Source organism: Lutra lutra, chromosome 14, assembly GCF_902655055.1.
Source record: "Lutra lutra chromosome 14, mLutLut1.2, whole genome shotgun sequence".
NCBI lineage: Eukaryota > Metazoa > Chordata > Mammalia > Carnivora > Mustelidae > Lutra > Lutra lutra.
Window position 1 is genome coordinate 41,139,590 of NC_062291.1, and position 18,995 is coordinate 41,158,584.

Consider the following 18,995-nt stretch of genomic DNA (forward strand, 5'->3'; position numbering starts at 1 on the left):
CCCCAAGTCTGAAAGGTTCAGTTCAATGGCCATCTCTTCCCTCCCCGGTCCTCCTATTGTATTATCATAATGGAAGGAAGCCAGGCTTGTTCCTAATTTGTTTATTTTCTTACTCTCCTTTATGCTCCACTGACATCCCCTTCCTCCTCAATAAGGAGCCATCCTGATAATAATGAGTGTCTGTTCAAAGGGTTCTTGTATATATATTATGTATGTATCACCCAAGGGAAGTTATTCTGCTCCTTATTTTCTTTTTTTCTCATGATAATGTTACATGTGATTTGACCTTGATGCTTTTCTGTGGCTATTTTTTTTTATGATTTTATTTATTTTGAGAGAGAGAGTGCGTGCACAAGAGAGCAAAAGCTAGGGGCAGAAACAGAGAAAGAAGCAGACTCCCTGTTTAGCAGGGAGCCTGATGAGGGACTCCATCCCAGGACCCTGAAATCATGACCTGAGCCAAACGAAGACAGACGCTTAACCAACTGAGCCACCCCGGGGGTCCCTTATGGCTATCTTTTTAAAAAATTTATTTATTTGAGAAAGAGAGGGAGAATGAGTGGGGAGGGGCAAAGGTAGAGGGAGAAGCAGACTCCCCACTGAGCGGGGAGCCCATTGTGGGACTCTATCCCAGGATCCTGAGATCATGACCTGAGCCGAACGCAGATGCTTAACCAACTGAGCCACCCAGGTGCCCCACTTGTACTGTTTTTGTGATGTGTCCACAAAGAGGGTGTTAGGGTCTGTGATCAAAGGAACGAGACTGACACAAAGCGAAAGTCAAGCAAAGCTTTATTTAGCGCCAAGCATGGAAAATCAAACTGACCAGTCGGGGCCCTCTCTTACAAAGAGGCGACAACGACTAGGACACCGACCCCAACGACTTCCCTTACCCGATGACTTCCCTTACCAGGCGAGGCCACTCCCCAGTGACGCTCATGACGCTCCCACTTCCCAGTGATGCTCATGACGCTCCCGACAACCACGATGCTCCCCGCAATGCTGCTCCCTGCTTCTGATGACTACCCCTACGACTATCACTACTACTCCCCTGCCTCACAGACTAACCTTTATAGAGGTGGTTGAGCCCAGCCCCCACACAGGTGGCCAATGAGATTGCAACACACAGGGAAAACTGCACAGTCATGCTTGGTCAGCAATACTGGTGGCCAATTGAATTCCAACTCACCATAGCAAATATATGCATGCCCCACTGATTGGATGTCTCCATGCGGCCTGGCCCGCCCCCCCCCCCCCCCTCCAGGAGGGGCAGGGTCAACCCAAGCCCACAATGAAATGGCTCCCTCTGGCCAACCAGGCCCTTACAAGGGCAGCTTGCTTCCTTGGGTAACTAGGCTCTGTTCCCCTCTCCCACATGGGTCTGGACATTCTCCTTCTTCCCTTTCTTTTCTCTTAACTTGCTCCATTTTGATTCTACTCCCAGTGATCAAAGGTGGTCCCCGAGGTGTCACCAGGGGCCTCTTGCCCTTCCCCAGGATTGGGGAAGGCACATCTTCCCCAAGTTTCAGCTGCTGTTCTTAAGTTGGCCTCCTGCTTTCCAGTGAATTCCTGTTGACTGCTCTCAGGTCCATCAGTCACCCTGGTTTCTTTCCTCTTCTTCCTGTGGAAACACTGTATCACGAAGGTCTTGGGTTGATTGTTCCCACTCCATTTGTATCTGGGGTTCATGGGACTACCTTGCCCCCTAGTTTTGTGGGAAGTGTAGTCCATGGACTTTGGGTTTTGTTCTTGACTTGTTCTTGTTTCTCTTTGGGGATTTGGAGAGATTGGAAAATGCTGCTACTACCACTTCTTCTCCTACTCTGCACTTAGGTATATTGACATGAAAGGTAAGGTGCTTTAAATATCATTTGTATTTCTCACTTTATCTCATGGAGCCTAGGTTACAAGAGCCATGCTGTTTCTACCTCTGGCCTGTTATTTCTAATTGCTGCATAGTGTTCCACCAGGTGCATCTACCAAATTTGGCTCATCCTCTCCTCAAGTCCTGGACACCCACCTTGCCCTCAACTGATCAGCGCCACAATTAACCTAAGGGTCATTTACATTTCTTGCCATGGACCCTTACAGACCTGTGTGAGGATTTCTTTATAATATATCTCAGGGATTGAATTGTTGGGCTAGAGGGTAAATGTGCAGTTAATCTGATTAGGGGTGCCCATGGCTCTCTGGAAGGCTGATCCAGTCCCGATTCCCAGCAGCCATCCATGACGGTCATGCTCTCTCCATGTTCCAAATCCCACACCAGAACATGGTGGAAGTCCTGGCTCCCTTTCAGGACTCACTGGAGCTCGGGGTGGCTGGCAGCCATCATCTTCAGGTTGTTCTGTCTCCAAATACCTCATTCTGCCTAATTGTGGCTGCCTTATGCGGGCGCATGGCACCTGCTAAATTCTCCACAAAATTAGGACATAGGACACTTCTAGTTCCTCTGTGAGGTGCAGGAACATGAGTGGAGGCCCTTCCTTTAGTCCCTCTTCCACTCTGTCCCCCCCCCAGCTGAGGAAAACTCTTTCCCGTTGGGCAGGGATTTCTCACAGGACCTACCTATGTCCCTTCTAGAGTAGGTCTATAAGACTGTTCAGACCTCCAAGTACTCTTCAAAATATAGAGGGAGTTTGTAGAATGTAAAAATCCACTTTTTACATCCTTGCCAGCCCTGGCTTGCAAGAGTGATTACATTCTAGCTCAGTCACTCTCAAACCTGGCTGCATATTGGAATTGTCTGAGAAGATTGTAAACATTACTGATGCTTGTTGTACCCAAAATGAATTAAAGAAGACTCTGTCAGAGTGGGTCAGGCCTGAGAACCATGCTCTAGGGACTCCAAACAGCCAACACTGACATTTAAAGCTCATTAATGATCCCCCCTTTTTTTTTTTTGGTTGATAACCTCCCCAACCCTCAAAGGACATTGACCGACTTGGAATGAATGTCATGGCACGAAGCGTGGGGAGGTGAAGAGCCATGATATTTAAATCCTTAAAATATTAAACATTGAATATATACAATGTGTGTACATACAGATGCGAAGGGCATGAAGGGAGCTTCAGAAGTGGAGGCGTGACCTATCCTGGAAGCACCCATGTGCTCCTGACCTTGGTCGTGCTGGTCCTTCCACCAGACATGATCCCCCTTCCGACCATATGCTCTATCAGATCTTCGCTTCATTATTGTTTATATATAAATCTCCAAACACTGTTGCCTTTAGCTTTGTGAGCTTTCCACTTTCATACCAAGGGAATACAGTGTAGTTATTTTTTAGTTATTAGCTTATTTCACACTTCATTGAAAAAAAAACCTTTCCTCATGGCAATTTTTTTTTTTTACCTCTGTTGTTTGGAGCCTAGACCTCTCTCAAGGCCTATCCCTCTGTGGTTAATGGAGAGGGTGTGACATGCATATCTCTTATATTCTCAAGTTGATACATATCTTTACCCTCTTCCGAAACACACAGAATATTTTTCTTTAATTTTTTAAAAGTTTTATATATTTAAATAACCTCTACACCCAATGTGGGGCGGGGCTCCTACTCATGACCCCAAGAGCACGAAGTGTATGGTCTTACAGTGGAGCCAGCCAGCCTCCCCCTCCACATGCAGTACTTTTAAAGTCCAATGATTCTACTCTCAATGGATCAGATGTTTTCAGTATGACAGTTTTTTTTAAAATCCTCAAATTATCCATTATTAGTATTGTTTTGTAAGTCAGCATCTATTTTTAGACTCACCTGCAGGATCTATGCTCACCATTCCTTCTAGCCCCTCCGACTCTCTGTCAAGGATCAAATTTCTTCCACCTGAAGTATGTCCTTTAGATTATCTTTGATAGTCCATTTTCTCAATTTTTTTTTCTGAAGATGTCTTTATTTTATTCTTTTCCTTGAAAGATGGTTTCATGAAACACTGTTATTTTTTTCCTCAGCACCCGGAAAATATTATCCCATTGTCCTCTGGCTTCTATGAGAGCAACGAGAAGTTAACCATCAGTCTAATGGTTCATTCTTTGGAGATAATCTGCCTTTTCTCTCTGGCTGACAGAATGAGACACTAAGTGGCTTTGTGCCGGTTCACCACGATGCGACATTGATGAATCCCCAATCATTCAGTCTTTAACTATGGCCTCCTCTCCTTCTCGCCCGTATTCTCTGGGGTCTGGATTGCACACGTGCTACAGCTTTCAGCCCATCCCCCTTTCTTTTCCTGTCCTGCGACTTCAATGAAGCTTCTCTTAGGTTCCATTTATATAAATGTGCCATGGGGGTGTCCTTCTCTTCACTCATCGCATCCCTTCCTCTCCCCTCCCATGCCATCAGCTCTGCTCACTGCTTGCTCCCAGAATCTACCCAGCCCCAGAAGCCCACTTCACCTTCCCCTTCACTGCTGCTCTCAGGCCTGTCCTGACTTCTCCAGGTAGTATTAATCTCCTCCTTCTCTGTCTTTCACAGCAGCACTTACTGTCCTGTGATGAGATAACATGCTGTAGAGCAAAGAGCCCCGGACTTGGAGTCTGAGGACCCGAGTTCAAATTCTGGCTCTACCACTTACTAACTCTGGGATCTGGGGTAAGTCACTTTTCTCGCTGACCCTCAGTGTCCTCAGTTATGAACTCACGGTGGTCGGGATGTTAGGAGGACTGAGGGGGATGAGTCCCCGGATGGTGCCCAGGACTGACTGTGATAGGGGGCTTCTTATGTAACTCCCGATGTGTCCTTTTGCCCCCCTGCCTCAACATAGAAGCCATCTCTGTCAGACTCACAGTCCGGGAGCTGGAGTCCAGCCCTACGACTGTGGAACTGTGGCTGTGAAGCCATCCCTGCATGAAGGGACCGAGGTCCCTGGCTTGTGTGCCTCCAGTTCGCACCCCCAGGGGCCATCTATCCATCCTTGAACACGCTCACATTCTTTGTTTGGAATCATGAGTCATTTCTCATTGCCCTCGAAATTAAGTCCAGAATCCTTCTAACGGTATGGAGAGCTCTTGGGGGCTTGGCCCCTGCCAACCTCTACGTATCTCACCATTGGTGCCATTGGCTCCTACTTTGGCCCTCCCTCCAGCCACAGGGAACCAGTCGATAATCCCCTCTGCCAACGAATCCTTGCCTCGCACCTCTGTTTTCACCTTTCTGGTCTCAGTATAGCTGTCCCTCCCACCCTTGGCACCAGAGCTGTGTGGGGTGCCTCTCCCAGGCACTCTAACAGCTCCTGGGGCCTTGAGCACCACTGGTTACAGTGAGCCTTTTCTTTAAAAAAAAAAAAAAAAAAATCGGTTGATCTTTATTTCTGTCCAGAGTCAAAGCTTCTGGAAGGCAGGAACTGTTTTTCATGCAGTGCTGATTCGCAGGTGCCCAGCATGGGGCCTGGCTCCTACATAGCTGTTGAAGGGAGGAAATAGAGAAATTATAGGAAAAACTACATTTCCCATTGTTGACAGGTATGAACTGGCTCAGAAGGGACCTACAGTTGCATTCTCCAGTCATCATTCCAGAACAGCTACCATGGAACATTGTGTACGAAGGCTGCCAGGCCTGGTCATTGGCAGAGGCAGAAAGTTTCCATGATCCCTGGGGAGCAGTGTGCTTGCTCCCCAGTCAGAAGGGGAGCCCTTCCTCCTTTCCTTAGCCAAGAGGCCATAGAGTGTTTAGAAGGGACTGAGGTGGGATGGGATGGGGTGTGATTAGTGCTTAGTTCCCAGTGCACTTGGCTTAGAGGCAATCCAGGGAGAGAGAGAGATGAGGAGGGCAGAGTGTGGATGGGCAGGAAAGTGTAACAGCTTCTCCTTGTAAGTGACCTACAGGCCTCCCAGCCATTGACTGATTCTCTTGGGGCTCAGGTTTTCTGTGGAAGGGTCTATGCCATCCTGAATTATGAGGCTTCATTACTTTTGGTCTTGGGCCGAATTATAATTTTGATTTCTAGGTAAGTGTCAAAGTGTGGTGGGCAGAGTTCACAGATGTTTATTATCCCAGACACCTGGAGAGTCTGCTAGGGATGGTGTAGCTGGGGCCCAGGGACTCAAGCAGTCCCCATCAGAAGTCACCGTCTGCAGCCTCTGGAGGGACTGGGTGCATGGGTGTGGGCAGCACAGCCTCGCAGTGCCCTGAACATGGCTGTTCCCAGGACGAAGTGACATCCCACTGTGGCACAGGATTGGTGCCCTTGGGGTAGCCGAGGCAAATTAGTTATGCTCTCCGGCCCTGTGGCGAGCATGCTCACACATTTATTTAAAATAGGCTCAAACAACCTTACACCATAGGAAGGATTATTGGTACCAGTTAGCAGATGAGGACACTGCCCTGGGTTTCAGAGAGGCTTGAATAACCTGCCCAAGGCCACCTGTTGAACAGGTCCCTGAGCTGTGATTTTCTTTTTATTTTTAAAAAGATTTTGTTTATTACAGAGAGAGTATGCAAGAGAGAGCATGATCAGGGGGGAGCTGCAGAGGCAGAGGGAGAAGCAGGCTCCCCACTGAGCAGGAAGCTCGAAGCAGGACTCGATCCTAGGACCCTGGGATCACGACCTGAGCTGAAGGCAGACGCTTAATCAACTGAGCCACCCAGGTACCCCGAGTAAGCTTTGATTTTAGTCCATGCTCTTGATTACTGCTCCAAACAAGCCTCTCCTCCCCCAGCATTCCAGGTACTTGGGGCACAAGAGTCAGCATTCAGCGTCAGACTGGGTCTTCTAGGAAGCAGAAGTGCAACGATTTCCTGGAAAAAGCACCATGAAGGATACAAAGGAGTGCTTTGAGTCAAGGGCACTGGGTTCTGTACCCCCTTGTGCCCCCCCGGGGCAGAGCAGGCTTCAGTGGTGGATCCTGAGCAGCCGCTGGGGGCCGTCGGCTCCGGACACTTTCTGGCAGCAGAGTCTCTCCTGAGGGAAGACTGAGCAGTGGCTCCCATGGTTGCCACAGGCTTTATCCTCGAGCCCTTCACAGCCTGTTGACTAATACACTGGAGCCTCTGGGCAGGTGTGATGAAAGCTCAAAGGTGGCTCTCCAGGTGCAGACTCCGTCCGGGGATAGGGATGGTTTCACGACAGCGTGGGGCAGGTTGCACACTGAATAGAGTTCCTGCCAAGGGGTTTGGTTGCAGGGAGGAGGGGTCAAAATGCGGAAATGTGAGCTTGGCCATTTTGGCCCAGAGAGGCATTCTTTTCAAATTCTACCACTCAGAGGGACCTCTGTTTCTCACTTGCACAAAGGTAGAGTGTAGGTGACCAGCAGCCTGGGCTTCCCAGGAGAGAAGAGGAGGAGTCAGGGTCCGCTGGGACAAAGGGGGCTGGGGACGGGCAGGAAGCTTCTGCACTTGGGGGTCTTGTGGTAAGCAGCGAGCAATGGTGCATGAGGTGAGTGAGGGAATGAGCCTGGAGAGGTGGGTGGATGGGTGGGGTGGGGTCCCAGAGCCCAGTGTCTCTCATTCCCAAGCCTAGACTCTGCCAGAGACCAGGGAGGCCATTCACAGGTTTTAGATCGCAGACACGTGGTATTGTCCTTTTGGTGTTACTGTTCGCTTTCAGATATTAAAATGTCAGGTACTATTCTGGTGTGACTGTTCAGTCTCCTGCCCAGTGCAACAATTTTTTCCTCCCCAGTTTTCAGTCTGGTCTGGGCTTCAGCTTGAGGTAGGCGGAGTGGAGAAGGGGGTGACATTTTCTGGTCCTTCTTCCTCCCGGCCCTTGGCTCTATTCTGTCTCCTCTTGCTTTTCTCCCGACGGCAGTCACCTTTAGGGTCTAGGTTTTCTGGCGCTGGGGCAGGGAGGTGGGTGAGGGATGGTGCTGAGTCTTCCGAGATTCCAGGTGACCATCTTGGTCCTCTTTTGGCTGTCACTGCTTCCCTGGCAGAAGGCACGGACATCCTCCCTGGAGCAACCCCAGCGTGCATCCTCCTGCTTATGGGGAAATTGCACGTGATTCTTCAGGTGTCCTGTGGTAGAAGGGCTCCCCACTTCCTTCCCCCTCCCTTCTCCCTAGTTTCCTATTAATAGCGCCTGGCTGGGGAAAGGGTGGCTCGCTCGATTGCCTCTTGATAAGTTCTAGGCAAGGAGGACGGAGGTGAGCCCCAGTTGTGTTGGTTGTCTTTAAAAGGGGGATATGTGACAATGTGGTGGCCTCTATGTCCTCTGCTTTGGGCACAGGGAAAGTTCCGCCACACCTCCCATAAATAGGAGAGCAATGGAAGGGGTGTGGGGGGAGCAGGGAGTACCCACAGGAAAGCTAGAGAGTGGCACGAGGGTGCGGGGGGGAGAAGTCACAAGTGTGTAGTCCCTCTCACGGTCACAGGGACCAATAACTCAGCTACCTTTTACCCCTTTGCTACGTGACCATCAGTAAATGATCCCACTGCGTGTATGCAGAGGGTAACCAAGTGGGTGTATAAAAAGGACTGTGCATTTCTCCTCTCCCTCAAATATGATTAACAGTAGCTAACACTTCCACAGTGTTTCTCAGTTAATGTTTTCGAATTCTTTTTTTTTTTTTAAAGATTTTATTTATTTATTTGACAGACAGAGATCACAGGCAGGCAGAGAGGCAGGCAGAGAGAGGAAGGGAAGCAGGCTCCCCGCTGAGCAGAGAGCCTGATGTGGGGCTCGATCCCAGGACCCTGAGATCATGACCTGAGCTGAAGGCAGAGGCTTTAACCCGCTGAGCCACCCAGGCGCCCCTGTTTTCGAATTCTTTATCTGACTTGAAAGTCATAAGGTGTCCTTGATGTAGATGGAGTAAGATGATGAATCACTTAAATGTCAGAGGGCATTGGAGAAGTCAAGGTGTTGGCTGAGCCTCACGTCACCCAGATGAAGGCAGGTTGAGCAGGTCACCTAGGCTTTCTGGCTGCCCTCTTCCCGCTGCCCTGCCCTGCGAGGCTCGTCCCCCCACACATGGCTTCCTGTGCTCTACCCAGATAACAGCATCTCCCTAAAATCCTTTTTGACAAATAATCCTTTTGACAAATAATCAACTCCAGGTCTGGACCCACATCATCATCATGAAAGAATGCAGAACCTGAGAAAATTTTGAGCTGTTTTCCTAATGCCCACAGGTGGGCAGAGGAAGTCTTTTTACTTAAGAGGACCTACTGTTTCCAGGTGCTCACTTATGGGTCCTGGCAAGATAACCGGGGTCATAACCGTAAGTCACTCTGCTGTTGTCATTAAAGCAGGGCTCAATGCTCTCCACGGGGCAGTACTTGCTGACTTGTATTTGTAATCGATAGATGCTCTAATTCCTGCTCATTACTAATTCTTTGCTTACCCAATTAATCCAAATCTGTGAGGCTTAATTTGGAGGAAAGCGTGCTAAACTCAGGTCCTAATAGAAACTCTGCCCGCAGGCTCACAGCTGGTTGCTCTAGGCCAAGATGAGTCCTGGGTGGAATGAGGAGAGTGCTGGACAGCTCCCGAAGCCCTCTCTTTCCTGGTATCATGGAAACAGGATGAGGGGCAGGGATGAGTCTGGGAGAGTGGCAGGGGAAAAGTTTGCTGAACCTACTGACTTTTTCTTTTTTCTTTTTTAATCAGGAATTATTAGCCGAGAAGATGCAGAAGATCTCCTCGAGAACATGACAGAGGGAGCATTTTTGGTCCGGGTCAGTGAGAAAATCTGGGGTTACACCCTCTCCTATCGCCTGCAGAAAGGGTTCAAGCACTTTCTTGTGGATGCCTCTGCGGACTTTTACAGCTTCCTGGGAGTGGACCCCAATCGCCATGCAACGCTCACAGATCTCATTGATTTCCACAAGGTATCCTTCAGAGGCGTGCTGGTCGGGAGCTAGAACTGGTAGAAACGTGAGGTGAAGGAGTGCCAGGCTGCAGGTGTTCCAAGAGATGGGGTGGAGAGGGAGCACGCAGCCCAGCAGGTCCATAGGATCCCAGGGATGTGTGGAAGGGTGGAAGAGAGCAGAGATTGTCTAGATAGGCTCTGGGGCCTGCTGTTCTTCTCTCTGGCTTCCCCTCTGACTAAGACAAGCACCTCCAGCCCCGGTCCCTAGGCTTCTCCTCACCTCAAGTCTCTGAGTGCTCCCTACTGCGAACACTTAGGGACTAGCTGACCCATCTTCTGCCCAAGCCCACAGCCCACCTGCAACTCATCCCCGGATGTCCTGCTTGAGGACATTCTAGTCAGGCCTCTGGCAGCTTTGTAGAATTAGCTGAAACTTAGCCGTCAACCCTGTGGCTTGAGAAGCTTTTCTAGTAGAGTTACCACATCTCTTGTTCCAACTATAAGGATACGTACATGTGTGGTACGTGTGTGACTTTGGGCAGGTTCCTTAGTCTCACTGAACTTTACCATCCTAACCAGGCAAATGGATGTAAATAATAGTTCAGATCCCAGACCGATAAATGAGGCAATGTCCGTAACAATACTCTGTAACTGTGAAGTGGTGTGGAAGTTCTTGTTTTCCAGAACTCTCTTTGTCATTTGTCCCCCTACTGTAGACATCTCATGAGGAAAGATGGTGCCTTCCAAACTATGTACGTAGACAGAAGCAACTTTTGTTGCTGTTTTGTGTTTCTTTTGTTTTGTTGCTTCTTTTGTTACTGTCAGCATAGTAGTAACTGGGAGAAAGCCAAAGGTGGAACTCAGTGAGTCACAAGGGCGAGAGAGAGATGCCTAGAAACAGAGTCTTGGTCGCTCTCCATCTTCCTGAGCTTTGCAGCTCTACGGACAGCTCTTGACTTGACCTTCTAAGTAAAGCACATAGAAAATGACCCATTTACAAATGTCTAGATGTTGGGTGGGTAGGACTCCTGGAAAACTGGACTAACCAGGTTTAGGGCAGATTTCTACCCATGTTGGGAAGAGCTTTTCTAACAACTCTAGGGAGTTATTATCCACACACACCCTCCCTGTCTCTACAGGGAGGGTGTGTGTGGATATTGACACCTTCTCTGTGTTAGGCATCATGCCCAGTGCTGTCCATCCATGTTCTTGCTTCCTCTTCATGACAGCCTTATGAGGGAGGCAGACTAGTCCCATTTCATAGATCAGGAAAACAAAGCCGAGGAGCTTGAGTAGCTTCCCTAAGTGCTCATGGCTGACACCACGTGGCCCAAGAGTTAATCCTCAGGCCATCTGCCTCTAAAGATTGTGCCTTTTCCTCTGTACCATGATGTTTGGTTTCCCTGCCCACTATAAGCTGCTGCGAGCAGTGATGAGCTTCTTGTCCCTGGAAGTATTCAGGCACAGGGAAAAGTCCATCTCTCAGAGAAGCTATGCTATGGTTCCTGCATCGGAAGGTTAGAACAGAAGACTTTGAAGGTCTTTATCCTCTTCCAAATCTAGGGTTGGAGACTTCCGATGTAGTTTCTTACACTATAGAGGGGGTTCATCTATGCCCATGTGGAGATCTGGTGGTCAGTGTGTATATGTTAAAGATTTAATTACACAATTAATTTATGATTACATTCTAAGAATAATCAAGGACAATACAAGGTGAATGCCTTGTCCATTTCAAATCTCCCATTTCCATTCTCCGCCTTGAAGTATTAGTTTGCCATGTAACTATCCAAGTATTTCCTGGGCATTAACACAGAAATTTACATAAGGAAAACAGTTTTGTTATTTTCCACATAAACTGGACAATTATTTTTTTTTCTAATTAAACTATAAATTTAATGCAATTCTCCACCCAACAAATACACCAAATAGGATGGAGATTTTTAAAAAAATGACAGGATTTTCCAGAAAAAACTGAAATGCACTTGTTTAGACAGGAGAATTCTAAAAAATAAGGATAGTGGGGTGAGATTAAACTGGATAATTCTTTACCAATTGCTCAGCAATTTGATTTTTTAGCAGGATCAATATATCCTATGTGTGTTTTTTCAAAGCATGGTCACTGGAAGTAGGCTGCTAAATTTTACATCCCAACTTCATCGCTGTGTGTGACTTTGGGCAACTACTAAAATTTTTGTGCTTTAGTTTTCTCCCTGGTAAGATGGGTTTCCAAACAGCACGCACCTCCTTAGGGTCCCTGGGAGGTTTCATTGAGATATCACTGTGTAAAGTGCTACGGCACTACAGCTGACATTTCTAAGTCATCAGGACGTTGGCTGTTATGGAATTGCGTGTGCTGAGTACACGTACCAACCACAGCCACACACGTGCCCTGTGGTTTTCCATGATGGCCACTTACATAGCTTCCAGGTTTCCGTCATCACAAACAGGGCTGCAGAGCTTTGCTTGTCTCTGTCCCTTTGGGCACAGGCACAAGTTTTTCTCTAGGATGGATCTGTCATATTGGAATTGCTGGATGGAGGATGATGCACGTTTTCATTTGAAAAGATCTGCCAGATTGCCCTCCAAAAATGGAGTGCCAACTCATGCTTCTGCCAAAACTAGATGAGGCTGTTTCCCCACACGGCTGCCAGCCCTGGGGATTATCAGTCATTTTAATTTTTTCCCATCAGATCGGCAGATGCTCTATCTCACCATTGTTTAGCTTGCATTTCTCCAATTACTCCTGACACAGAGGATCTTTTCATATGTTTAATGGCCCTTTGAATTTCTTCTGTGGATTGTCCATTCCCGTCCATTGTCCATTTTCTGCTTAGATGTCTCCTTTCTTACCGACGTGTCAGTTCTTCCGGCAACTAAATTGAGCTTCAGTTATGTCTTTTCAGCTTCTCAGGTTTTCTACTGAGATTTTTATTTTTATTTAAGTGGGTACTCTTTCCATTTATAGGTTCTTTAAAAAAATAATAGCCCATTTTTTTTTTAAGATTTATTCATTTATTTTGAGGGACACAGAGAGGGAGAGAGTGAGCACATGTTGGGTCAGAGAGGAAGGGGGCACGGAGTGTGGAGTCTGACACGGGGCTCCATCTCATGACCCTGAGATCATGACCTGAGCCGAAACCAAGAGTCCGACGCTTAATGGGCTGTCCCGCCCAGGTGCCCCATAAATAATAGCCCATTCTTATTTCATAGGAGATTTATCTTCTTATTCCACTGAGGAGATGAATACCCATCCCTCAAAGGCTCTTTCCATTTGTTTTTATAAACTTGATGTTCTCTTGGGGGGTCGGTTCTGTTGTTGAGTTTGGCATCTTTCTTGTATGGGTATGATTTTCCTTAAGTATGTACACATTTTGAGTTATGAGTTGGTGTCTGAACTTTGAATTTCCTGCTTATCCATCAATGGATATAGTCCCTGTTTCCCGAATCCATTCTCTCTATGCCGTAAGGGCTGCTGCTGACAGTGAGTAACTCATCTTTCTGACATAGAAAGTCTGAGCTTTTGTGGACTCTTTGGCCTCCCAATGGAGGGCGGTGCCTCTCCTCACTTCCGGTCTACCCCTCCTTCCTTCCGGTCTGCCCCTCCTCACTTCCCGTCTGCTGAGGCAAAGACATCTGCAGCCTGGGGCTCCCCAGCCTGTCCCTCTGATACTTGCTCCAACCCCTGCCTCACCTTCCCTCCTCTGACAATCTCATCCTGTAGGTCTTTTGGGTTTCAAGTACTCTTTAATACCTATCTTTGTTGATGGCCTGCCTTCTTATTTTCCCATACTGGATTTATTTCCATTTTCCCAATATGGCTCTATTTCTTTTTTAAAAGCAGATTTTTTTTTCTGTCATTTCTATAAATTTGAGTGAGGAGGAGGCAGATACATATTCATAGACTTTCTATCTTGAACTGGCCTCTCTCTGGTAGATGTTTATTTCCCTTGCTTGATTACAAGTAATTCTTCCCTTTTGTTTTTCCTTTTAGGAGGAAATTATCACTGTTTCAGGGGGAGAGCTGCTGCAGGAACCCTGTGGACAGAGGGACAGCCCACCAGACTACCATCTGTTGTTTGAGTGATTTTTTTCCCCCTACCCAATTGGATTTCTTTGGGTACCCATTTTTTGAACTCAACTTAAGAACTTCCTGGCTCAAATCCTTATGGCCTTCCGGAAGACCCACCACCACCAGCCAGAGGATTAAGTAGATTAGTATGTCTCAAAGGATATGAAATATACATGCTATTGGTCCCCATCCCTGTGCCGAGGACAGAAATTGCTATTAGCTGATGCAGCTCTTTCAAGAAGAGTTTAGTTATGACTTCAGAGAATGAAGCCTATTTGCCGTGGCCACCCTAAGCTGAGCCCCCAGAGCACATGGGTCATGTTTTAATAATCCAAAATAATTCCAGTGCCGAACTCTAAATGTAACCTGTGGTAGACATTCAGTAAATGTTTGCGGAATGAATACAGCTCTTCTGAAAGTCTTCCAACACTAATCAGTTTTTTCTAGTAAGTTATTTCCTACCTGTTCTGTCTGTAAAGTCATGGAGAGTATAGACGAAATACTGCAAAGGATTTATATGGAAAATATAGATGCTGCGTCTTTTATGATATACATTATTGCCCTCATATCATTGGAATAATTACCTAAGGCTCTGAGACGCAGCTTCCGGAATAGGCAGCTGATACTGCCCTGCCTTATTTGCCTCTTCTTTGGCCACCCATCCTTGGTCTTGGAACATATTTTGACCCTGGTTTTGTGATATTGAGGCAGTGGTTTTGTGTATTCCCATAGATGTGCCCCAAACCTGGGATGAATTATAAATCCAAGAAAGCCTTTGCTCTCTAGGATTTGGCCCTCTTGATACAGGTTACCCGTATGATTACTTCTGCCTTCATGGTCCTTTTGAGTCTGATCCTGTGTTCACTTAATCTGAGTATGGTTTTCATATGAGTGAGATTCTCCCAGTGACTCTTCTGTAACTTTCAGGGAAGTGCCTTCATGCATATTCAGGTTCTCATGTTTATAGACACAGAGACAGCATGTTATGGGGGGAATATTATAGTGGAATCAAGCAGATTTGTGTTCAACTCCCCACCCTGGACTTGCTAGTATTTTAATGTTGGCAGCACGATATTTGGTGGGAGTGAAAGGATGGATGGGCTCTGTGCTTTGTCAGTGGACAGGTGTACCTTACTTGATAGTCATGTCCCACATCTCTTATGCTCTCCTTCACCTGCTGCCTCCTCTACTCTTCACGTCCTTGGCCACTTGCTTCACCCTGGTCACTACCACTGCAAGTCGTTCTGCATAGATGCTGTTCTCCCTTATGGGGATGTCAGCTTCATGTGAGCTGAGCCAAAGCCACCTTGCCCATGGGGTGCTTTGGGCCCCTCATCTCCTATTGCTGCAGATGCCGAAGACATTGTGCAACCTTCAAGAGCCGGGCCATGAACTCTGCATATGGTGAACCTTGGATCAATGGGGGACAGCAGATGGTAGATTTCTTCTTCCCCTTTCCTCCTGCTGGGGGGCTGTTTGGACAGGCAGTTCTTCCGACAACCTCTGGGAAGATCGACCTGCAAGACAGAGCAACTCATGATGATGAAATCGAAGAGTGACCAGATGAGGTCCACCCCCCTCCCATCTGCTCCTCGTCCTCCTCTGCTTCCCTCTCCTGCTCCCCTGGGCTGGCCACCCCTGAATTGAGTGGCAGCATGTAGGCATTTGCTGCAGGCTCTGCCTTTGAGGGAAGCCAAGGTAAGGACTCATCATCCAAATGTGTCCGATAATGTCAGTCTCCCAGCCTGACTTCTCTCTTGCTCTCTCCCCTTCAGGAGAGGGCCCCCAAATGAATAAAACAAAGTGAAGGGGGGAGCCTGCTTCTTGAACACCAAAGTACTTTAAAACCATAACCGATTATGGTTAGATTTTCTTCTAATAGATACTTCTATTCTAGTATCTCCCAAGGAAATGAGTTTTAGCCTTGCTACTTACAAACTATGTGACTCTGTTCAAGACATTTGGCCTCATGAAGGCTCAGTCTCCCCGAGAAGAGGATTTTCTGTGTGGCTGCCACTAGTTTTTTTTTTTGTTATTATTATTTTTTTTTTTTGGTCGGTCAGTGAAATGAGCAGTAATGAAAGCTCCGTCTAAATGGGAGGGATGGCTGATAAGAACCACAGAAACAGCAACAGTTATTTCGGGCTTAGCAGTGACGTGGCAGGGGAATATGGTGTGATGATTTTCAAGGTGTTGGAAGAAACTTCTTATTCCAAGCACTAGCAGCCACTCACAGAGCCGAGCAAGCCGGGCTGAGAATCTGAACCCCTGAGCTGCTGTTCCTGTCACCCCTAATTAATATGTGAGAGACAACAGTTGAGTTTTCTATGCCTAACACATTTATTTCATTTTATTTGGGGCCTGCACTTTTCTGCGTGTCTCATATATTTTAGGTTTTACCTGGCCTTAAAATAAATTCCTTGTAAGTTGTCCTGCAAATGAAATTACTGTCTGGAAAACTGCAATTTCGTCTTGAGAGTTTTATTATGCTAATAAATGTCAGGATTCTCAAATAAAGGGATTGCCTTTTTTTTTTTTTCCCTGAGTCCTACAAATATAATGAAAAATAGTCAGTCAGCTACAAGACTCAGCAGAGAGAAAATTTACAGTCTAGAACTAGAAAGAGAAGTTGTAAAAAATACTATGCAAGTTAATGGAAGATAAATGTCACTGAACGGAAGGGCAACTTGGGGTCCTGGGCAGGGAGAACTCTGAGTGGCAGAGCTGGAGAGCTGGACACCTGGGGTGCCAGGGTCTAAGGGGCATGGGCTGCAAAGCAGCTCCTCAGGGTTAGAATGGAGCCCTGGACAGGAAGACCCCCGTTCCTGGAGAGTGCAGGCCCCTTCTGTACCCTTGAACCCTTCATTAACCTCAGGACTCAATTTGGAGCCAGAAGGACCTTTGTTTTGTGACCCTAGGCAAGTGTTTTCAGTTCTCTGGGCCACACTTTCTTCTATGAAATGGGGTCAACCATGCCTATCTCAGACGGTGGCTGAAAAAATGGAACCATGTGGGGGTGCACTAGAAAATCCACATATAACTTTGACTCCCCCCAAAACTTAACTACTGATAGCCTACTGTTGGCAAAAGCCTTACTGATAACATGAACAGTCAATTAATACCTACTTTGTATGTCATATATACTACACACTGTATTCTTACAATAAGGTAAGTTAGAGAAGAGAAAATGTTATTAAGAAAATCATACTGAAGAGAAAATACATCTACAGTACTGTACCATATTTATTGGAAAAAAGTCCACATCTAAGTGGACCTGCACAGTTCAAACCCACGTTTTTCAAGGGTCAACTGTCTCATAATGTGAGATTTTGTAATAATAGTGATGAATACTGTTTAAGCTGTGTGTATGTGGGTGTGGATAGTCATTCTTACAGTCATGCCAAGGGAGCCTCTCCACCTTGTGCATGGGGAAACTGAGGCATAGGGAAGTTTAGAACTTAAAATGCAGATTCTCCTTTAGTGGCTCTGGGGTGGGGCTGAAGATTCTGTATTTCTTTTCTTTTCTTTCTTTTTTATTTTACATTTTGTTTATTTATCTGACAGAGAAAGAGAGCACAAACAGGGGAGCAGCAGAGGAAGAGGGAAAAGCAGGCTTCCCGCTGAGGAGGGAAGGTGGGGCTCAATCTCAGGACCCTGGGATCATGATCTGAGCCCAAGGCAGATGATTAACCATCTGAGCTACCCAGGTGCCCCAGAGGTTCTGGATTTCTAACAAGCTCCCAGGTGCTGCTGATGCTGCTGGCCTGTCTGCCACACTTTGAAAAGCAAGCTTTGAAAGCTGGGCGAGGCAAACTCTAGCCACCGGCCAAATTCAGCCGGCTGCCCTGTCTTCTACAGCCTGAGGGCCAAGAGTGGTTTTTCCATTTTTAGCTGGCTGGAAAAAATTAAAAAGAATAATATTTTATGACTTGTGAAAATTATATTACATTCAAATTTCAGCACTCATAAAGTAAGTTTTATTGGAATATAGCCACGCTCATTTGTTGACACCAAGTCATTGACTGTGTAAGGCCTGCAAAAGCCTAAAATATTTACTATCTGGCCCTTTACAGAAAAAGCTTGCTGACCCTGGTTTTAAATTATGTGCATATGTTAGGAATTATTTTGCCGTTTTGTTCTGCTTGATCTAAATCTACTCTTAGGAGAGATTCTAACACCATATTTACACTTCAGAGAAGCCGAAGTGAATGTGTTACAGTTCTGGTAGTGTTCCCATTTTAAATATGATACATCTCATCCCCTCTCAAGTAACCAAATAGGAGGCTTTTTTTTTTTTTTTTTTTTTTTTTTGGCCAGAGGATTTTAACCCAATGCAAGCTGGTCCTGTCACAGTTATACAGATACTTTAGATGGGCATAGAGTCATTTGCTTTCTAGAATTTACCATGCATCCTGCACTTAACTGTGTATGTATCTGTTTTGCCATTTCAATCTACAAGTTCCCAGAGGTCTGACGATGCCATATTTACTGGTGTGTTTTATCACGCGTGGAGCAGTGGATGTTGTTGAGTTGTGTTTGTTAGAGATTAGGGACAAATGGACTTTGCAGGTTTCAAAGACGTGATTTACCCTTTACAGGAGCCCTGTAGCTGAAAAGCCCAGGCTGAGCATTATGGCTGCTTTGGGTTGAAATCTCGAATCCACCCCTTTCAGTCCTCAAGCAGAACAGAAAAACAAACAAGCCAAGGAGACTGAAGACGCCCGAGGTAACTCTGCTACCAGCAAGCGTGAGATGGGCGCGCTGAGAACTGAAACAGAAATCACGTCTTGGCAAAGCTGTTCTATGACTCGCAAAACAGACAGCGAAGCCAGAGCAGGCAACAGACACTGAACTCAAACTCTCCTGGCCAGTTTGCACAGACCCATGGGTTCTCGGAGGACATCGGATGAGCTAGTCTGGCAGTAACTCTGCAGGACTGGTTTTTATTGTGGGAAAATCTATGTAATATAAAATGGACCGTTTTAATGCAATTATCGCCACCACTCGTCCATGGAACACTTGCAGAACTGACCCTCCATACCCATTAAACAATAGCTCCCCATTCTCCCATCCCTCTGGCTCCCAGAAATCAGCATTCAGCTTTCTGTCTGTATTAATTTGATAACTCCATGTTGCTTATTTCAGTGAAATCATTTCCCTATTCGGCTTTTTGTCACTTAGCATG

At 46.6% G+C, this 18,995-nt stretch overlaps 1 protein-coding gene across 5 annotated transcripts in view; it reads left to right on the forward strand.

Annotated features, from left to right (window-relative positions):
- SH2D4B (SH2 domain containing 4B) overlaps positions 1-16,320 on the forward strand; it is an 82,683-nt gene extending 66,363 nt beyond the window's left edge. For 4 of the 5 annotated variants that reach the window (XM_047703605.1, XM_047703606.1, XM_047703609.1 and 1 more), the window contains exons 7-8: positions 9,540-9,760; positions 13,733-16,320. In XM_047703605.1, the coding sequence (XP_047559561.1) occupies positions 9,540-9,760; positions 13,733-13,825 (314 nt within the window). In that variant the 3' untranslated portion in view covers positions 13,826-16,320. Of the gene's footprint in view, positions 1-9,539; positions 9,761-13,732 lie in introns of those variants that run through there. The other variant, XM_047703611.1, reaches the window with a different exon arrangement.
- The last annotated feature ends 2,675 nt before the right edge of the window (positions 16,321-18,995 follow it).